This window comes from Anabrus simplex, chromosome 3, assembly GCF_040414725.1.
Source record: "Anabrus simplex isolate iqAnaSimp1 chromosome 3, ASM4041472v1, whole genome shotgun sequence".
In the NCBI taxonomy this organism is placed as follows: domain Eukaryota; kingdom Metazoa; phylum Arthropoda; class Insecta; order Orthoptera; family Tettigoniidae; genus Anabrus; species Anabrus simplex.
The window spans coordinates 494,378,885-494,398,996 of NC_090267.1; the positions used below are offsets into that span (position 1 = coordinate 494,378,885).

At 39.8% G+C, this 20,112-nt stretch overlaps 1 protein-coding gene across 1 annotated transcript; it reads left to right on the plus strand.

Annotated features, from left to right (window-relative positions):
- Nucleotides 1-1,682: 1,682 nt before the first annotated feature.
- Nucleotides 1,683-16,217, plus strand: Ns2 (nucleostemin 2). Its single transcript, XM_067144681.2, has 3 exons — nucleotides 1,683-1,789; nucleotides 1,941-2,029; nucleotides 13,952-16,217. Exon 3 carries the CDS (start codon nucleotides 13,961-13,963, stop codon nucleotides 16,163-16,165), a length of 2,205 nt encoding a protein of 734 aa, XP_067000782.1. The 5' UTR covers nucleotides 1,683-1,789; nucleotides 1,941-2,029; nucleotides 13,952-13,960; the 3' UTR covers nucleotides 16,166-16,217.
- Nucleotides 16,218-20,112: the final 3,895 nt, after the last annotated feature.

Here is a 20,112-nt window from a genome sequence, read left to right on the forward strand (position 1 = left end):
GTATATTTTTTGTAGAACTGAAACTTCAGATTCTTTCCCCGAAATATTCAACTGTTGTGTACCATTTTACCAATCTTGGTAAGGTGCTTCGCAGCCAGAAAATATACGACTCCATAAAATACCTTCTGGAAGGGAATTAAGAGAAAAGCGGCTGTCGGCTTTATCTAGGCAAGGACCTGAGATTACTCTTGCATCTGTGCCTTTACACCTTATTACAGTAGGTCATGGAGCCTCCGCAACTCAGGCGGCAGCGCGCCGGCCACTCACCGTAAGGTTCTGTGGTTCAAATCCCGGTCACACCATGTGAGATTAATGCTGAACAAAGTGTAGGTGGGAAAGGTTTTTCTCTGGATAGGCCTACTCTTGTTTTCCCTGTCATATTTCGTTCCAGCAACACTATCGAACATCATTTCATTTCATCCGTCATTCGTTAATAATTGCCCCAGAGAAGTGCGACAGGTTTCGGCAGCCGGCACAATTCCTATCCTCGCTGCTAGATTGAGGCTTCATTCATTCCATTCCTGACCCGGTCAACTGACTGGAAACAGGATGCGGATTTTTTTCAGAATGTAATTAAGACCGTGGAGGATAGTGGATTCCTTGTGATAAAAATTGTGCCGGACAATCACAAAACAAACATCTGCATGTTTAGACATTTTGGACAAACTCAGATATCCAGACGATAACATTCCATGAAACTAGAAACAGGAAATCCAATCGTAATTTTCGGGTACTAGATCCGTGTGTTAAAGAGAGAATGGAGTGTGACATTTGTGTCAGCAACATCTCACTGCCTAGAGCTTCGACATCGCTAAATGGAGCTGATTATACATCAGGACAGAGGAGGAATTCGATACCCAAAAACTTGTTTTGTTGCTCTGGTGAACAATCTGCAAGAGTTCGTTTAAGCTGCCCTATTGTCGAAGTCCTTCAAACGTACGAGCGTAATACGAGTACTTGCGACGTCGTCCCTTTCAAAATACCGGGCGAGTTGGCCGTGCGGTTAGGAGCGCGCAGCTGTGAGCTTGCATCCGGGAGATAGTGGGTTCGAACCGCACTGTCGGCAGCCCTGAAGATGGTTTTCCGACGTTTCCCATTTTCACACCAGGCAAATGCTAGGGCTTTACCTTAATTAAGGCCACGGCCGCTTCCTTCCCATTCCTAGGCCTTTCCTACCCCACCGTCGCCAAAATACCTATCTGTGTCGGTGCGACGTAAAACAAATAGCAAAGAAGAAACCTTGCAGAATGTGTTTTGTTACAGTGTGAGGTGAAAGAACATCAGCAAACTCTTAGTGATATTATCCTAACAAAGTTCGTAAATCTCTATTATTTGATATTGCGCTGGCAAGAACACAAAAAGTACGGTACCACTCCAAGCCTTCGTCCAGGAAAATCATTAAATTGTGCATGAAGAGGCCAACTGCGACTTCATACAGGTAATATTGCCGATATTTGGTATTACTGATGTAATTTACGAACTTCATTGAACATATGACCATACAGCGTAGTGTTTTGTAGGCTGTCGTCATGAGAATATGTTTATAACATTGTGCGTCTGTGTCTGCCATCTAGCGGAGAAATTTTGTCGCAGCGTAGTCGCAAAAAGGCTCGCATAGAGCAGGCAGTATAAGAGGATCGAGACGGTGGTGGTCATTTCTATTATATAAATTCCCTGATCATCCCCAATGAGACGAAGCACGTGTTGTGTACCAGACGTGTACTATATTACACTTTTGACCGCTTAGGACATTGACAGCTGAGAGTAATAATTTTGACGTTTATCCGATGTAAGTAATGCACGAAGGACAGTTTGTGGTTCCTAAATGTTCACTGTTTGTATTTGTCCATACATGGATTCTATGTACTGTTATTCCGCGTGCGTTATGAACTTAACCTTAAATTAAGTTAATTTTCACGTTTTGGTGAATTTGGTTACAGGTTCTTGGGGCCGTAAAGGTTGTCAACTAGATTGGTGGTTAGAAACACAACGCAACTACGCCCACTGTAATTTGAACTAGTGTCTTGAGGTGAGTAGGCCTACATTTTTAGCATAAATTAAGTTAACGTTAATTTAATTGTATACTGCCAATTAACCTACAATCGTGGATACAATTACTCGCCTATTATTTGTAGGTATTCGTAAAGATGTCGTATCAGCAGAAATTCGGATAAATTAGTAAATACACGTCGACGTTCTTACTATTTACAAACTACTGCCCCACTGTCGGAAGCCCTGAAGGTGGTTTTCCTTGGTTTCCCATTTTCACACGGCCACGGCCGCTTCCTTCCTACTCCTAGGCCTTTCCTGTCCCATCGTCGCATTAAGACCTGTCTGTGTCAGTGCGTTGTAAATCCACTATCAAAAAAAGAAAAGTTTGTTGTTGCCTCAACAAAATACACTGGACACCTTAAAACATGCCAAGCAGATATTTTGTTGTCATCAGCCGAAATAATTAGGCGGTTGTGAATGTTTTAAGAGGAAGTACAACTGGGCAACCAGCGTCTATTAACTCTAATCAGAGGTAAAAGATGGAAGGGGGTCGACACTTTCAAACAAGGGCCACAAAGGGCTTGAAAATGAAAGACTCCCTAGGCCTCGCGAACCTAATACCGTTGGGGTCGGAAAAGAACAAGAATTGACTAAGGGAGGTCGGAGAGGAGATAAAAGTGAGGAGCCTGGCACAAGTAAATTGAAGCAATGCCAAGACTCGGCTAAAGGCCCTGTGATTGCTCATAAGTTAAGAGTCCTTGACTCTTTTTAGTCGCCTCTTATGACAGGCAGACAGCTAAGTGGCATAAATGGATGTTATTCTACCACCCCATCCAAAGGATATGGAGGAGTCAGATCATTTGTTTTGATGTTCATCACATATGTGTTTGTTGCAGTGGCAGCACATAGTTGTCATTCTTTTGATGCTCAATGGGCAGAAAGCACACAGTACTTCCTTTGTCCCCTGTAATCTGGAAGTTGGAGTTGCCATGGGGCTTTGTATGAACATCTTCACATTTATTTTAATGTTAGGGATAGACAGGCTCTGTTTCCACAGCTGTTGTAATCGGAACAGAAAAAAGGGAATGTGGTGGTGGTTTTTTTTTTTTTTTTTTTTTTTTTTAATGGCATTCTGCGGACAAACCTAGAATTTAAAATTGTGAAATCAGGTCCAAATTAAAAGTGTCCTAAACAAGATTTCAAACTTTAAAGAGTCTATCATTATAGATTTAAAAGTTATGAATTTAATTTGGGTAGAAATTCAGTATGACTTACCACAATTTTATAGCATGATAAGGATGCAATATGTTAGAAATATTAACTGGAATACCTTATAGAGGAGAGATGTGTTCACTGCGACAGCCAAGAACTCACCCACCTTCTCCCAGAAATAATTTTGCTTTTATAACCTAATACAATTTATCACGCGCCATAGTCCATTGCCTAACTACATACCAGCATTTCCATTGGGTGAGACACAATGGGATATGTCACTCCCAGCAATGAAGTGAAATGAATTCCATTACCAATCCGCGCACAATAAATACACAAGTGAATGCACTCTAACGTGTCCAGACCAGTGGAGGTCTCATGCAGGATACTAGAGGCCTAAGGAACCTGGGGGCTTACGCCCTCAGACCCCTTTGCTTGATCCACACCAATGGCCTAACCAATCCAGACCAATGGAGGTGTCACGCGTGATACTAGAGGCCTAGGGCCACGTTGCGGCTTCTAACCCCAGAACCCCTTTGCATGATCCGGACCAATGGCCTAACCAATCCAGACCAATGGCTTTGTCACTAACGTACCCTAACTAGTTGTTTATATGAACAGTTGGCAGCTCTGTCCACCGCATGATCACGCCCATTGCGAGACACGAGCGAGAAACAAATGACAGTGCAATCGCGCCTAGATATATGCACTGGGAAATCGTAAATCTAACTGAACTTTTGCCCATAATCAATATTTATAGAAAACCTAATCATATCCATAGACGTAGATCTTATACTTATTTGAGTGGGAAGTTTAGCGGGTGCCAACAGCTACATGATGGCTGTGTTGAGAACGTAGTGTTGTAGCATTGCTGCATTGAGTTTTTTTCCACCTGGTATTCCTGCTTAAGCCTGAATTGTTTGCAGTTCATCAAAAGTGCATGAAACACAGAATACTGTCAAACTGAATCCCAGTTCCTGCATATTGAGAAATTATTTTTTGTTCCATCTCTACCAACAATGCAAATGATTTGCCTAGTTTAGGAACAATGTGTCTGACATAGTCTTCGCCTTCGGTCTGTTTTAAAAAATCTTTTAGAGTGGACCTTGGCACTTCAGACACTTTTGATGCTTTATACTCTACTGCTTTATACAAGTTTTTGTTTTGGCAGTACTTTGGAGGGATCTGACATGTAATAGAAAAATAAGGGTATGGTAAGTTCGTGATACCTTGGTTAATTTGTGTTGCATTAATTTAAATATTGTATTTAAAACATAGTATATTAATACTATGTCAAACATGGAAAAATTATGGCATTAAATACGCAAAAAAGGAAACATATTTTTATCAGTACGCTGTTTAACCACAGAATGCTAAAACCTATCTGAAAGCGAAGAATAATAAATAGGAACTGATGTTTACAATAATTAAACAGTATGGTAATATTGAATGTACCCTTATAGTATATAACAACTTAAATTTCCTCTCCTTGTAGATATCTATATTGAAATAATGCAAGACTTTCACAGCACAAAAAAGCAATAGCAGCCTTCTCCTGTATGATAATTCTCAGTGACCCACGGTGTGTAAAAATAGAAAGCCTAAGGGGATGTTTCCAGAAACAAGACATACAGCACTGCCTGTCAGTGAATATTTGTATTTCTAGGAAATAGGATTACTCTGAAATTCAAATACTTATTACAAAATGACCAGGGTTTATCCTATAAACATTGCAGACCCATTGGGTATAACACCAGAGCAGACATTTGAACTCCTGTGAGCATTTCTGAACTTAGCTCCTCTCATAAGACAATGGGCGGTGTGAATAAAAATGAGCACACACTCTTTACTCGCAAATTTAGAGCAGGCACTCGCAATGAGGTGAATAAAAACCGCCTGTCGGAAGCCATCACTCACAGCAGACCTGTGACCTTGAGCACACACTCCATTCGCTCGAGTAATAGAGCGGGCGCTTTAGATTTCTGGTGAATAAAGATAAAGCAGGCACTCATTTCCGTTAGCGCCTGCTCGTGTTTCCTTGAGCTAGTTCAGTAGGTGACTCAAAGCAATAGTGTCAAGTTCAGTACCATGGCAGAGTTTATGACAGTGGTTAATCGGAAAAGGAAATTATATAAACTTTGCAGAGAATCATCTCAACTTGATTACAAATTGTTATATAGGTTCAGTAAGGAACATGTTAAATGGTTAGCGGAGTATTTCCTTGGGCATTCCGAAGAAACAAGAGGTGGTGCACTAACAAATGAAGAAAAAGTGAGAATCTTCTTGCATTATGTTGGTGACCCAGGATTTCAGAGTGGAGTTGGTGAAACGTCGGTGTAAGTCGGAGCACCGTGTCAAAAACATTTTCGTAGGTTTTGACTTCAATAGAAATGAAAGCAGTTTATTGGATAAAATTTCCAACAAATGTTGCTGAGATGCAGGAAGCACAGGCTAAGTGGCAAGAACGTTTTTCATTTCCTTATGCTATGGGAACTGTAGACTGTACGCATGTACAAATTTATAAGTCACATGTTATGGGAATGACTACATTTACAGAAAAGGCATCCCTAACATTAATGTACAGGCCACTTGCAATGGAAAGGAAAAATTCAACCAGTGTCGATGTACCACGGCCTGACTCTGTACATGACTCGCGAATTTGGAGAAACTCCAATGTTTGCAGAGTTATGACGCCTCTGTTGGAAGTCGAAGAGATGACAACTTCTGCAGATCGTACAATTTGCTTTATGTCGCACCGACACAGATAGATCTTATGGCGACGATGGGATGGGAATGGCGTAGGAGTAGGAAGGGAGTTACTGCGGCCTTAATTAAGGTACAACCCCAGCATTTGCCTAGTGTTCAAATGGGAAACCACGGAGAACCATCTTCAAGGCTGCCGACAGTGGGGATCGAACCCATTATCTCCCGGATGCAAGCTCACTGCTGCGTGCCCTTAACTGCACGGCCAACTTGTCCGGTCCTGCAGATCTGGCTCCTTAAAAATTATGTTCAATTGTCAATATATATTATTTTCATCATAATTCATTTTTGTTGTTTACGTTAGACCATTTTCCTCAATTTATTAATGTTGTAATATTCAGGCTAAGATTTCCCACCTTTCAGATGGCCGATGATAGGGTTATTCTCCCCATCCATCAGAATCATCAGCCGCTTCTCCCATCATTTTAACGGTTTGCATTTGTTTCCCGTACGCTTTAATTCTACTTTATACTTCAGTCTTGTTTTCATGTTTTGTAATTTTTTACGAACAGTTGTTGGTCGGAAATTCTTCTACCGCTTTACCCACCTCTTTGGGGTCGCGGGTGAGAATTGTGCCACACATGTGGATTTGGCTCTGTTTTACGGCCGGATGCCCTTCCGGACGCCAACCCTACATGGAGGAATGTACAGTTCAGTTATTATGAGTTTCGACTTGACGTTTGAGCGCTGCCTTTTGGCGGAGGGTAAGTGAATTAATCGACAGCCAATCATAGGCAGCCGATCGCTCCGAAAGAGCGCGTTAAACTCGAGTTCCGGTTAGCAGTGTTGTCGTCCTGTTGTTTACGGTAACCACGTGCTATCAGCTGTGTGTCGTATTGAGCTCCGTTCTTTTCGCGGTCTTTGTGTGTCTTTGTGCTAGGCTGTTGTTCGTTTATATTTCGTAGTGTAGAGTTTATAAAAGTATTGTTTATTTTTTTAATAGTATAGCGTGTTATATTGTAGTGAATAGTGTGTAAAAAGTGATCTAGTTTATATAGTAGCTTAGTTTAATATTTCGTTCGGTAGTTATATTGTAGGTTAATTTTAGGCCCGTGTGTGAATTTGATATTCTGTCATGTCGACGCCTACGTCTAAGGATGAAACTCCCAAGAGAAGAAAGCCCTTCGGACGCGGTACTCCACTAAGGAGCCAGGCCCGGGAAATTGTTTGCAATGTTAGGGAGTATTTCGAGAAGGAGAAAGATAACGGCGCGCCTCTCTTGCCTGTTGCGAAAGCAGTTCAGAGAACAGCTGATGCGACCAAAATCAACAGGAGCACAGTTATAAGCATAGGGAAGGAGAAGTACTCTGCCGAGGACCAGACAGCGGGGCCGTCCAAACTTGAAACTCCAGGGAAGAATAGGAAAAAGCCTAAATCTGTAACGGAATTAGACTCTTTTCAACAAGATGCTATTCGCCGGCATATTTACGCCTATTACCGTAGGAAAGAATATCCTACTCTTGAGAAATTGGGTCGTTCTCTTGAAAGCAGTGAACTTTTTAGTGGGAGCAAATCTTCTCTTAGAAAAGTAGTTAAAAATCTGGGTTTTAGGTACAAGAAATTTAACGGGCGAAGAGTGCTGATGGAGAGAAGCGATATCGTGATGTGGCGGTGTAGATTTCTGAGAGAGATTATAAAGGAGAATTTTGATTCTATTGTATGGTTGGACGAAACTTGGGTTAATGCTTCTCATTCCCAGAGCAAAGGCTGGACGGATGATTCAGTAGAAGGCACTATGCCAGTACCTGTTGGGAAGGGGGGCAGAGTCATAGTGATTCACGCCGGTACTTCGCAAGGTTTTGTGCCAAATTGCTTGTACATGTTCCGATCTAAGAAAACCGGAGATTACCACGAAGAAATGAATAGTGGCACATTCCAGAAATGGTTTGAGGAAAGGCTGCTGAGCAACTTGCTTGAAAAGAGCATTATAATCATGGACAATGCCCCCTACCACTCCGTCATTCTTGACAAAGTACCAACAATGGCGGCTAGAAAGAATGAGCTGATTAATTGGTTGAAGGAGCACGATATTTCGGTTCGCGATGACATGAGGAAGGGAGATCTCATGCAACTTGTGAAACAAAACAAGCCCCAGCGCCCAGTTTATGTGGTGGATGAAATAGCTAAGAGGCATGGCCATAAAGTAGTTCGCCTTCCACCATACCAATGCCACTTTAACGCGATAGAACTGATTTGGGCCCAAGTGAAGGATTATGTAGCTGAAAATAACCGACTCTTCACAGTTTCGGAAGTTGAAAGACTTTTAGAAGCCATAGGCCGTATAAGTGCGGAGGACTGGAGCAACGTTGTGAGACACACGAAATCAGAGATGATTAAAGCTTGGGAGAAAGAAAGTCTTACAGACGATTATGTTGAAGAGTTTATTATCTCTTTAGGGTCAGGCGAGAGTGACACCTCAACAGACGATGACAATGCAGATAGTGACTCAGAAATGAGTGGTGTGTTCCCTTTGTAGGATTATTTCCTTCATTAGGGGAAATTGAATCGAACAGCAACGCGAGCTCTTCTACATGGTGAGTTGAAATTTAATTTAATTTACTCACGTTTTATCTTTATCTTTTCGAGCATTGATATATGTTTGTCTTGTAGTCTTATCCTAAATGTGTTGTGTATTGTTGTTCATCTTATGTGAATTATGTATGTTGCTACAAAGAATAATTGATTATAGACATATTCCAGTATATATATTTCCGTTCGTGTTGTGTATCGTAAATCAGCTGTTTGAATTCGTAGCAGTTTGGCACCACAGTCTGACTTCCGGTTAACTGTCAAGTCGAAACTCATAAAAACGGAATTATAATCACTATTGCGTGTTTCTGTGGTGGTTGGCAGTGCAGTGTGTTGTATGAATATGAAGAGGAAAGTGTTGGGACAAACACAAACACCCAGTCCCCGGGCCAGAAGAATTAATCAGAGGCGATTAAAATCCCCTTCCCACTGGGACCTTCTGAACCGAAGGCCTCGATGCTAACCATTCAGCCAGTCAGATAGTTGTTGGACTGACATATTTAAGTTAAATTTACCAAGTAGTTCACACTGAACTTCATTTATTGCACTTATTTTCTTGTGCTTCTTAACCGATAACTGTGACTCGATAGCTGCAGTCGCTTAGTGTGGCCAGTATCCAGTATTCGAGAGGTAGTGGGTTCGAACCCCACTGTCGGTGGCCCTGAAGATGATTTTCCATGGTTTCCCATTTTCACACCAGGCAAATGCTGGGGCTGTACCTTAATTAAGGCCACGGCCGCTTCCTTCCGAGTTCTTCCCTTTCCTGTCCCATCGTCACCATATGACCTAACTGTGTCGATGCGACGTAAAGCCACTAGCAAAAAAAAAACCAACCAAAAAAAAAACGTTATTGTATGCTCCTTTAAAAAGGAGATAAAAGCGGACTGGAATTCCATACTGTCGTCTGCCATGTTAAGCATTGAACTACCTGGAAGTCATCGAAGTGATATTGCAGTCTAAGGTGTTATATACATGGCACGTGCATGACCTTGATCAGTGACACCGAGTTGCTACTCCAGACACTCGAGTGCACACTGTGCTTCCACCCTACATTTTTATTCACCGCAAATGCTGAGTGGAAGCTCATCAGCTGGAAGACACTCAGTCACTCAGCGAGCACACGCTCACTCGCTTAAGACTCATTTTTATTCACACCACCCAATGGCTTTGATGCTTAACTCGTATAGGTATCAAAATCAGTTCTTTTTTTCTTTTCAAAATAGGTTACAGAGATAATAGCAGAAAGCAGACGTGAAAACCTGCGACAGCAACTGTGACTCACTCTGGTTCACTAACAACCGGGCATAAACAACTGTGAAGTAATACAATGTCAAGTGTAGATAATACTTCATTATTTTCAGGAAAAATCTCTAGAAGAGGCAGTATTTTTGCTATATATGGTTTTAATAATTACAGACAGCAAGCACCAAAGTCTTTGTATTATCGGCACACTTTATCTTGGTGCATTTACACCCTAGTGCTGAATCAGTCGACCTCGGCAATCTTCGAGATTCGTACTGGCATTCTTTGAAACACAAACTATGAATCGCTTAACACTAGAACAGCTGAAAATCTCACATACCTAGAACAGCGGTAAGGGGTCATTTTGACACTTCATAAGAAATGCTCGGAAACGTTCAAATTAGAACACAAAAAAGAGATGTATTTTCTTCTACTGTGTTTCTACAACTTTATTTTACACATAAATACCTGACATTAGTGTATGGACCTTTTGTATTACTGATGGACACATGAATATTCACACACAACTCACCATGTTTCTGTTTCTCTAAGAAGTTTTCACAAAATTAACCAATTGAACACCTTTTCTTAGTTAGTCGTCGACATTACAACGATTATACATTTTCAGTAATTCTTTAGGAAAACTGAAAACACGCTAAACACATTTTGCACACACAACTTCTACTTTTCGTGCACATTTTCCACACACTGCTTTGAGGCACTTGTTGCCGGCATCACTAGACTTGTTGCCTTTACACAGACCAACTTGGCACTTCTTCCGCTTTTTAGATGGACATGGTCCTGCAACTTCCTCCTCATTTTGTTGTTGTTGTTGTTGCTGCCCTTGCTCGCCCCGCCTTGTTAGTTCACTTGCCAGCTGGATGATGAACTTCTTCCGCTTTATCTTCCTACCCGTTACTTGCTTGTAAATGACCCAAGCATTGATAGCTATTAGGTCAAGGATATTGTAAAAGACATGCATTGGCCACCTTTTGCATGGAGCCTTGGTGGTATATTTACGGGACATTTGGTTTACCACATCTACCCCGTGTTTTGTGCCGTTGTAGAATGTTACAGTTTCTGGCTTCTTCTTTCGCTCTGTGCTGATTGTTACTTGAGCGTGTCGTGTGCTGAGAAGGACGTTCTTGTTCTTCTTTCCTTGGTACACTGTCAAGGTGCATTGTGGGTTCCCAGTCTGTCGCAAGATGGTTGTAGAGTACAATTCACACTTGGACTTCTTCACCTCAGTAGGGATTTCCCGACGGATGGGGTTGATTGTTCCCACCAACGAAGTCTTTTTCTCTTGGAGTTTCTTAGCAAGTTGGAGTGATGTGAAGAAGCTGTCTGTCGTCACGTTTCGCCCTTGGTTTAGAAACAGCTCCATGAGGCGAAGTATTACGTACTCTCCCAGAGGCTGCTTATCAGGACGCTCGTCAACTTTACCAAGGTATGGAAAAGCATTGCAGATGTATTTTGAGTTCACATCTGCAGCAGTCCAGAATTTGAGTCCATACTTGTCGGGCTTGTTTGTCATAAACTGGGTAAATCTGCACCTGGTTTTGCTGGGAAGTAATTGTTCGTCGACTGAAATATTTTCACTTGGGCGGTAACAGCGAAGGCAATTTTCTACGAATTTTTCCCAGATTTCAGAGACAAGAGTGAACCTGTTAGTTGGCAGGCGCTCAGCTCTGGTTGATTTCTCGTCGAAGCGGAGGAATCTGAGAAGCTCTCGAAATCTATCTCTTGACATTGTGTCCTTCATGAATTGCTGTCCATAAAAACGCGACCATAATTCATCCACAGACATACCTTTCGAACTCAGGACACCGCGGGTATACATGGTAGCAATCATAGCCTCCAACTCTTCGAGCGACACGGTCCAGTCCGTGTTCTGAAGTTCTTTCTTAGCCTTTGATTCGGTGTGTCGTTTCATTAGACGAAGCATCGATTCATCAAAGAGGAGACGAAAGGCACTAATAACAGAGTTGTCAACTCGATGGTAAGAATATGTTGTGGGACCTCCCCGCTCCCTCAGGATGTTCACTGAAGCCCGCCTTCCAGATGAAGAGTTCGAATCCAAGACCTCCCACTCGGTTCCGTCTCGGGCGACCATCTTCACTGATGAAACACCTAACTGAGACTGAGACGTTTGGGACGAGTTCGGAGGCAGATTAGCACTTTCGACTTCTCCTGTGTATGATTCATCCTCTGTCTCGTTATGATCTTCGTTCTCGCTCATCTCGCTTGTCTCAAGCAAAAAATCACCATTTGAATCGGATAGTTCACTTTCAGACTCAAAGTCTGAATTTTCTAGCATACGAGACACCTCATCAGCAGAAAGACGATCGTAGCACGACATGCCTATAAGAAGAACACTTTCTAAATGACGAGATGAATACAATAATCCCGCTAACTGAAACACTCATCTGACAGTAAGAGCTCAACAATACTAATAATGGCCGGGTACACACTGTTGCCTGACAATGCAAACTGCTGTAATAAGGAATATTGTACAAGTGACAAAATAACCCCTCCCGCTGTCCAGGGCATGGCATATCAGAAATCAATGAAAATAGAAATATTTTGCTGGGTGCGATACAGCACCGTGAACGGGACGAAAAAAGATGAAAAGTCAAAATATTTGAAGGGAAATGATACAAGAGTGCGCACGTTATTAAAGAAAAATTGAAGGTGGGTGTCATATTGACCCCTTCCGCTGTTCTAGTGTTAAGCATCGTTGTGGGACATCTGGTGTACACTTTACGTACTAGTACTGTTGTTGTTTACACAGCAAAGCCAAACTATAGAATTCATGCTAGGAACAAGATTCGCATCGAGAAATGTTATATAATGTGTGTGTGATACAGTTATTGGCTTAAGATAACGGTTTAGAAACTTCATATCGATCGATCATATTCTCGATTCAATTCAGATTTCATTTTCATTCAGTTGGCAGCACTACCGGAACCGGGACAGCTCCCTCCTTACTCCTCACCCCCGTACACAAATGCACCAAGATAAAGTGTGCCAATAATACAGATTTCCCTAAAAATAAAGAAGTTAGTGGAGTTGTTACGTATGACAATTGCTATTTCTTGTTGGACTATAAGTACTTTGCAGTCCTCAATGAAGCATTTGTAAATAAAACAAATGATTCCTATACTCTCAACAAAAAAGAAAAATGTCAAATTACAGAAAGTAACACACATGTGATTCATGTTAATGTACATGTGGATCTAGGCCCTATATAATATAGTATTTATATCATTATGGTATGTGCATAGTTGTCACATACCTAATCTTTAAATACAAAAAAAAATAAAAATAGAATGTATGTATGCCTAAGTGAATTTAACAGAAGCATTCCAAGCAGAGTAACCAAACTCTGCATTCAGGGTTCAAACCCCATCGGTGGCTGTCCTGAGAATGGTTTTCTTTGCTTTCCCATTTCCACTTCCAGGCAAATGCCGGGACAGTTCCTATTCATTGGTCACAGCTGATTACTTCCACCTCCTTACCCAATTTCATTCACCTCATTCATTTCATATTCATTAGCCCTTTAACTGAGGTTGGCATCAGGAAGGGCATCTGGTCGTAAAACATGTCATATAAATTCATCTCGCCTCATCCCTGAACCTGTACAGTATTAATAAACGGGACTATGTAAATTGTTACAGTAATTTTTCTTGTCTAAACTTTAATTTGCAGAAAATAACATATGTAGGTCTACAGCAGGCTAAGTTATTTTTGAATGTATATAGTTCTCACATTTCATGGCACATTTTGCAGCACAGTATCACCTATAAGTGGTTGGGCTAGCTGTAGGCCGAAAATAGTTATCACTTTTCCTGCCTTATCTCGTGACTAATAAAATGTTATAACCCCAAATCAAACATTTGGTACTTGAAAATCGGTTCCATAATTCCCTAAAAGCAATATGTTTTTGAATACAAGTGAAATGTTGAGATCCCTGGTTCAGGTGTTGCACCATAGCCAACAGGAGCAGGCAAGAGTTGTAAGGAGTTATACCTGCGAGCCGCTGGATAGCGTTATTGATGCTGTCTCGTCGGAAAGCTATGCATTTTCAATTCAAGAGAGTTTCTACTATTATCTTTGTAACCTATTTGCTGGTCCCTTTGGAATTTCATCTCTTCAGTTTTCAAATGAAGGATGTGAAATTCATAAAATATTTTAATTTTTCTTTATGTTTCAGAAAACAACGATGGGTAAAACAAGGTCAACGCCGAAGGCTCCGAGGAAGGAGGGGTTCAACCGGTCTGCCCACAGCATGAACCCTGAAAGGAAGACTGAAGGCTTAAAAGGAGTTGCTGTAGTTCGAACAAAATCCACTATAAAGAGGCTGCAGATGTATAGGAATTTCAAACCAAAACGAAACAAAATTGGTCAAATCATTAGTCCAGCTCCATTTCAGGGAAAATTGTCAGCTGGATCAGTTGCCAGAGTTGAACCCAGTCCAAAATGGTTCGGTAATTCTCGTGTTATCACACAAAATGCTCTACAGAAATTTCAAGAACAACTTGGCGCAGCAGTTAAAAATCCATACCAAGTAGTGATGAAACCAACAAAATTGCCAATTACACTTTTAAATGAAAAGGCTAAACATGAGCGAGTCCATATATTAGAAACAGAAAGTTTTGAAAGTGTTTTTGGCCCTAAAAAGAGCAGAAAGCGGCCAAATATAAAATTTACAAGTCTTGATGCATTGACGCAAACTGCAAATGAGAGTACAGAAACATACAGTTCTGAAAAGGATTATGACTTAGTGAAAGAAGACGAAGGGATAAAGGATTCACCACGAGAATGGATCATGGCTGCTGGACAAAGTAAGCGGATATGGAATGAATTGTACAAAGTGATTGATTCCTCGGATGTTGTTTTACAAGTGTTAGATGCTAGAGACCCTCTTGGAACAAGATCTCCTCATATAGAAGAATTCCTGAGAACTGAGAAACCCCACAAGCACCTTATATTTATCTTGAACAAAGTTGATTTAGTTCCTACGTGGGTTACACAAAGATGGGTGGCAATACTTAGTTCTGAGTATCCCACAGTGGCCTTCCATGCCTCTCTAACTCATCCATTTGGTAAAGGGTCTCTCATAAACCTTCTGAGGCAGTTTGCTAAGTTGCACTTGGATAAGAAGCAAATCAGTGTGGGTTTCATTGGGTATCCAAATGTTGGCAAGAGTTCTGTGATCAATACATTACGATCAAAGAAAGTTTGCAAGGTAGCTCCAATTGCAGGCGAAACAAAGGTTTGGCAGTACATCACTCTTATGCGGAGAATATACCTAATCGATTGTCCAGGAGTAGTGTATCCCTCTGCTGAAACTGATACAGAAAAGGTTCTAAAGGGGGTTGTTCGTGTGGAGATGATACAAAATCCAGAAGACTATATTCCATTTGTGCTAGAGAGAGTGAAGAAAGAGTACATGATTAAAACATACAAAGTTGATGGATGGGAAACAGCTCAAGAATTCCTTGAAAAACTGGCTGCTCGCACTGGTAAATTGTTAAAGGGTGGAGAACCTGACATTGTTGCAGTTGCTCGAATGGTTCTCAATGACTGGCAGAGAGGCAAACTTCCATTTTATGTACCACCACCTGGATTTGAAGAACCTCTTGGTGTCAAAAATAGTGAAGATACTGCAGATAATGCTGTAAAAGAGGATACTGTTGCAGAAACAGATGAGAAAACTGATGACAGTACCAAAGAAGAGAACTCCAATGAAAAGACAAGTAAAGATGCTGTATCTGTTGATGTAGAAGTCACTTCCAGTGACTCAAATGACAATAATGGTGAGACTTCTGGTACTGAAGTAAAATCTACAAGTGAACTTGCAGAAAATAATGGTAGTGAAGTAATTTCAGTTGAAGAACCAGAAAATGCCAAGCCATTACAACCTTCTTCATTAAAACCAAATTTAAAAGTCATTCAGGATTTTAGCAAAATCAGGGTAGGACTAAGTTTCAGTGAGAGTGAAGATGTGAGATTGCAAAAGCAAATGAAGGTCGATAGGAAGAAAGCTCATTCAGAAACTACTAATGAACTTGATAGTGAGCAGAATTCTGTTGATAGCGGTGATGAAAACTCGGTTCAGGATGTAGGAGCGGATATTGACCAAACAAACCATTCTGGTACTGCAAACAGTTGTGAAGATAGTGATTCTGATGACTCTAGTAGTGAAAGTGAAGTTGGAACAATGGCATATTCAAGTAGTGGCTCATTTTCTGTCACAGATTTAAATGCAAGGAAGAGGAAGTTAGAAGATTCTGCCCATCTACCAAAGCTGACAAGTAAAATGCGAAGAAGAATAGAAAGGAGTATGAAACCTAGGAGAACGGGAAGCAACTTCTATGCTGTTGCTAATGTAAAGAACAGAAATAGGAATAAGAAGAAACTGTGATAATTATTGTATAGTATATTTTAAAAATAAACTATGCATTTTTTGTTTACAATTTTTGTGATGATGCCTAATTTGAGCTTATTTAGCATTGACTATTCTTCTTATAAATTTGTACAATAATAAGTTTATAAACTCTTCTCTTAGGTAATTTTGAGCATAAACACACCATTCTTATTTCTATAAAGTATTATTTAAAGTACATTATTTTACTGATGGTCTTTTTTTTAAATTAACTTGTTACTTATTAAAAAAATTTAAGGGCCATGGTTTCATCTCGGGTGTCAATATGCAAAAATACAGTAGAAAATTATCATTATTAAATCTATATAAATAAAAGTTTTTGTAACTTGGTTTGTTTTGAAAATGTTTAAGATATTTATCCGATTTAGTTCAACTCATGACCATATCACTGGTTTTTAGCTTTTGTGTCTGTTTGTTCCACCATCACGGCAAAACGGCTGAATAGATTTCGACCAGACTTCATATATAGAGTATACTCATCCAGGGGAAAGGTTCAGGTATGCATATGATTTTAAAATCAATGGAATGGGGGTTTATAGGGAAACTACAACGGTTTTCTTCCATTTTCTCTTATACTATTGATTTTCTGTAAAATCCATGGACTACGCGTGAAACGTCCCTTCATTTTAAACAACTTTTGTTTGAACATAGTTTTGCTTACTCTTCAAATGACTGAGAAAATTACTACTTTCTGCAGGTTTCATGCTCTGCATTCAGTGGCCGATAGACAACGAACCTACCGGTTACCATGGCAACGTCTCTGGCTGCTTGCCAGGGGGGATGTAACGTAATCATAGGTAATAAATTTCATATTAATCCGTTCACCATTATCCGTATTGAAGTGCAATATAGTGTAAAACAAAAGCTAAAGGTTTCCACCTATTCAATACTGTTTGTTGTAACCTTGAAATATATATGAAATTCAAGACAAGTAAAGATTTTAAAAACACTCATCACAGTCATATGTCCTGTGCAAGCTCTCAGCTTTCCTCCAATTGGAAGACTGCACCTCACAGAAGACCAGGTGAAACACTAAAATATCAGCACTAGAGGAATCTTCTAGAACTCGGCTATCATTTCCGTCAACATTCCTGTAGAATGGAAGATAGGAAAAACTAGAAAGGTTCCACCTTTTCAATACAAAAATGTTATAGGTTTATTTATAACATGTATTTGCACTTGGGACTAGTTTCGACGCTGTGTTGGCGTCATCATCAGCCAAAAAATGGGAAAATAGGCCAGTGTGTAGGCATTCATATTACACAAGGTGTTACATTAAACAATACAAATCTTGCAAGGAGATAAAAACATGGATGAATATAGAAACAAATGAATCGTTGAGAAAGCAAAAGTTATACATGTTAAAAAATAACCTTAACCACATATCTTGCAGTGCGAAAATATTCTTCTTGAATGATTCCTGAGTATAAAACACACGCGCACACATTTCTGAAGAGCCAGCAGGCAGGACAAAGTAAAGTGAAACCTTAAGAGATCTTCTGAGAAGAGTTCATCATTTTTCTATGTTCCGATTAAATAATGAAGTCTCCCTTGAGTTCCTGATAAACATACACAACAGGAAATTCTCCTTCACTCTCAACAATAGCTATAAAGACCAACGGTAAATTTCATTTTTCAAAGACGTGAAAGCATGATCTTGAACGTGATGTAACTCCTTTCATTTAACCCATTTTTTACACTAGGTGTTACATTAAATAATATATCTCACGAGGAGATAAAAACAGGGACGAATGTAGAAACACATGCACCGTTGAGAGAGCAAAAGTTGTACATATTAAAAATAAGCTTAAACACAGAACTTGCAGTGCGAAAATATTTGAATTTGAAAGATTCTTGAATAAAAGGCGCACGCGCACACACTTCTAAAGAGCCAGCAGGCAGGAAAAAGTAAGCTGAAACCTTAAGAGTTCTTCTGAGAAGAGTTCATCATACTTTCAATGTTCCGACTAACTAATGAAGTCTCGTTTGAGTTCCTGATAAACATACACAACAGGAAATTAAACAATATACATCTTACAAGGAGATAAAAACAGGGAAAGTTAACATATTAAAAATAGTCTTAACCACACGTCTTGCAGTGTGAAAATATTCGTCTTGAATGATTCCTGAATACAAAACACACGCGCATACAATTCCGAAGAGCCAGCAGGCAGGAAAAAGTAAAGTGAAACCTTAAGAGTTCTTCTGAGAAGAGTTCATCATTTTTTCTATGTTCCGACTAGCTAATGAAGTCTCCCTTGAGTTCCTGATAAACATATACAACAGGAAAATCTCCTTCACTTTCAACAATAGCTATAAAGACCGACGGTAAATTTCATTTTAAATATTGTGCAGAGACGTGAAAGCATGATTATGAACATGATATAACTCCTTCATTTAACCCAATTTTTAACACAAGGTGTTACATTAAACAATACACATCTTACGAGGAGATGAAAACAGGGCCGTAAGATGTGTATTGTTTAATGTAACACCTTGTGTTAAAAATTGGGTTAAATGAAGGAGTTATATCATGTTCATAATCATGCTTTCACGTCTCTGCACAATATTTAAAATGAAATTTACCGTCGGTCTTTATAGCTATTGTTGAAAGTGAAGGAGATTTTCCTGTTGTATATGTTTATCAGGAACTCAAGGGAGACTTCATTAGCTAGTCGGAACATAGAAAAAATGATGAACTCTTCTCAGAAGAACTCTTAAGGTTTCACTTTACTTTTTCCTGCCTGCTGGCTCTTCGGAATTGTATGCGCGTGTGTTTTGTATTCAGGAATCATTCAAGACGAATATTTTCACACTGCAAGACGTGTGGTTAAGACTATTTTTAATATGTTAACTTTCCCTGTTTTTATCTCCTTGTAAGATGTATATTGTTTAATTTCCTGTTGTGTATGTTTATCAGGAACTCAAACGAGACTTCATTAGTTAGTCGGAACATTGAAAGTATGATGAACTCTTCTCAGAAGAACTCTTAAGGTTTCACCTTACTTTTTCCTGCCTGCTGGCTCTTTAGAAGTGTGTGCGCGTGCGCCTTTTATTCAAGAATCTTTCAAATTCAAATATTTTCGCACTGCAAGTTCTGTGTTTAAGCTTATTTTTAATATGTACAACTTTTGCTCTCTCAACGGTGCATGTGTTTCTACATTCGTCCCTGTTTTTATCTCCTCGTGAGATATATTATTTAATGTAACACCTAGTGTAAAAAATGGGTTAAATGAAAGGAGTTACATCACGTTCAAGATCATGCTTTCACGTCTTTGAAAAATGAAATTTACCGTTGGTCTTTATAGCTATTGTTGAGAGTGAAGGAGAATTTCCTGTTGTGTATGTTTATCAGGAACTCAAGGGAGACTTCATTATTTAATCGGAACATAGAAAAATGATGAACTCTTCTCAGAAGATCTCTTAAGGTTTCACTTTACTTTGTCCTGCCTGCTGGCTCTTCAGAAATGTGTGCGCGTGTGTTTTATACTCAGGAATCATTCAAGAAGAATATTTTCGCACTGCAAGATATGTGGTTAAGGTTATTTTTTAACATGTATAACTTTTGCTTTCTCAACGATTCATTTGTTTCTATATTCATCCATGTTTTTATCTCCTTGCAAGATTTGTATTGTTTAATGTAACACCTTGTGTAATATGAATGCCTACACACTGGCCTATTTTCCCATTTTTTGGCTGATGATGACGCCAACACAGCGTCGAAACTAGTCCCAAGTGCAAATACATGTTATAAATAAACCTATAACATTTTTGTATTGAAAAGGTGGAACCTTTCTAGTTTTTCCTATCTTCCATTCTCAGTTCAATACGGACCAAAAATGAAACTCTTATGTTTAAACATTCCTGTACACGCGTGGTTGTTCCTTGTGTAGAAGGCGAGAGAGACATCATGTTGCCATTCTGCG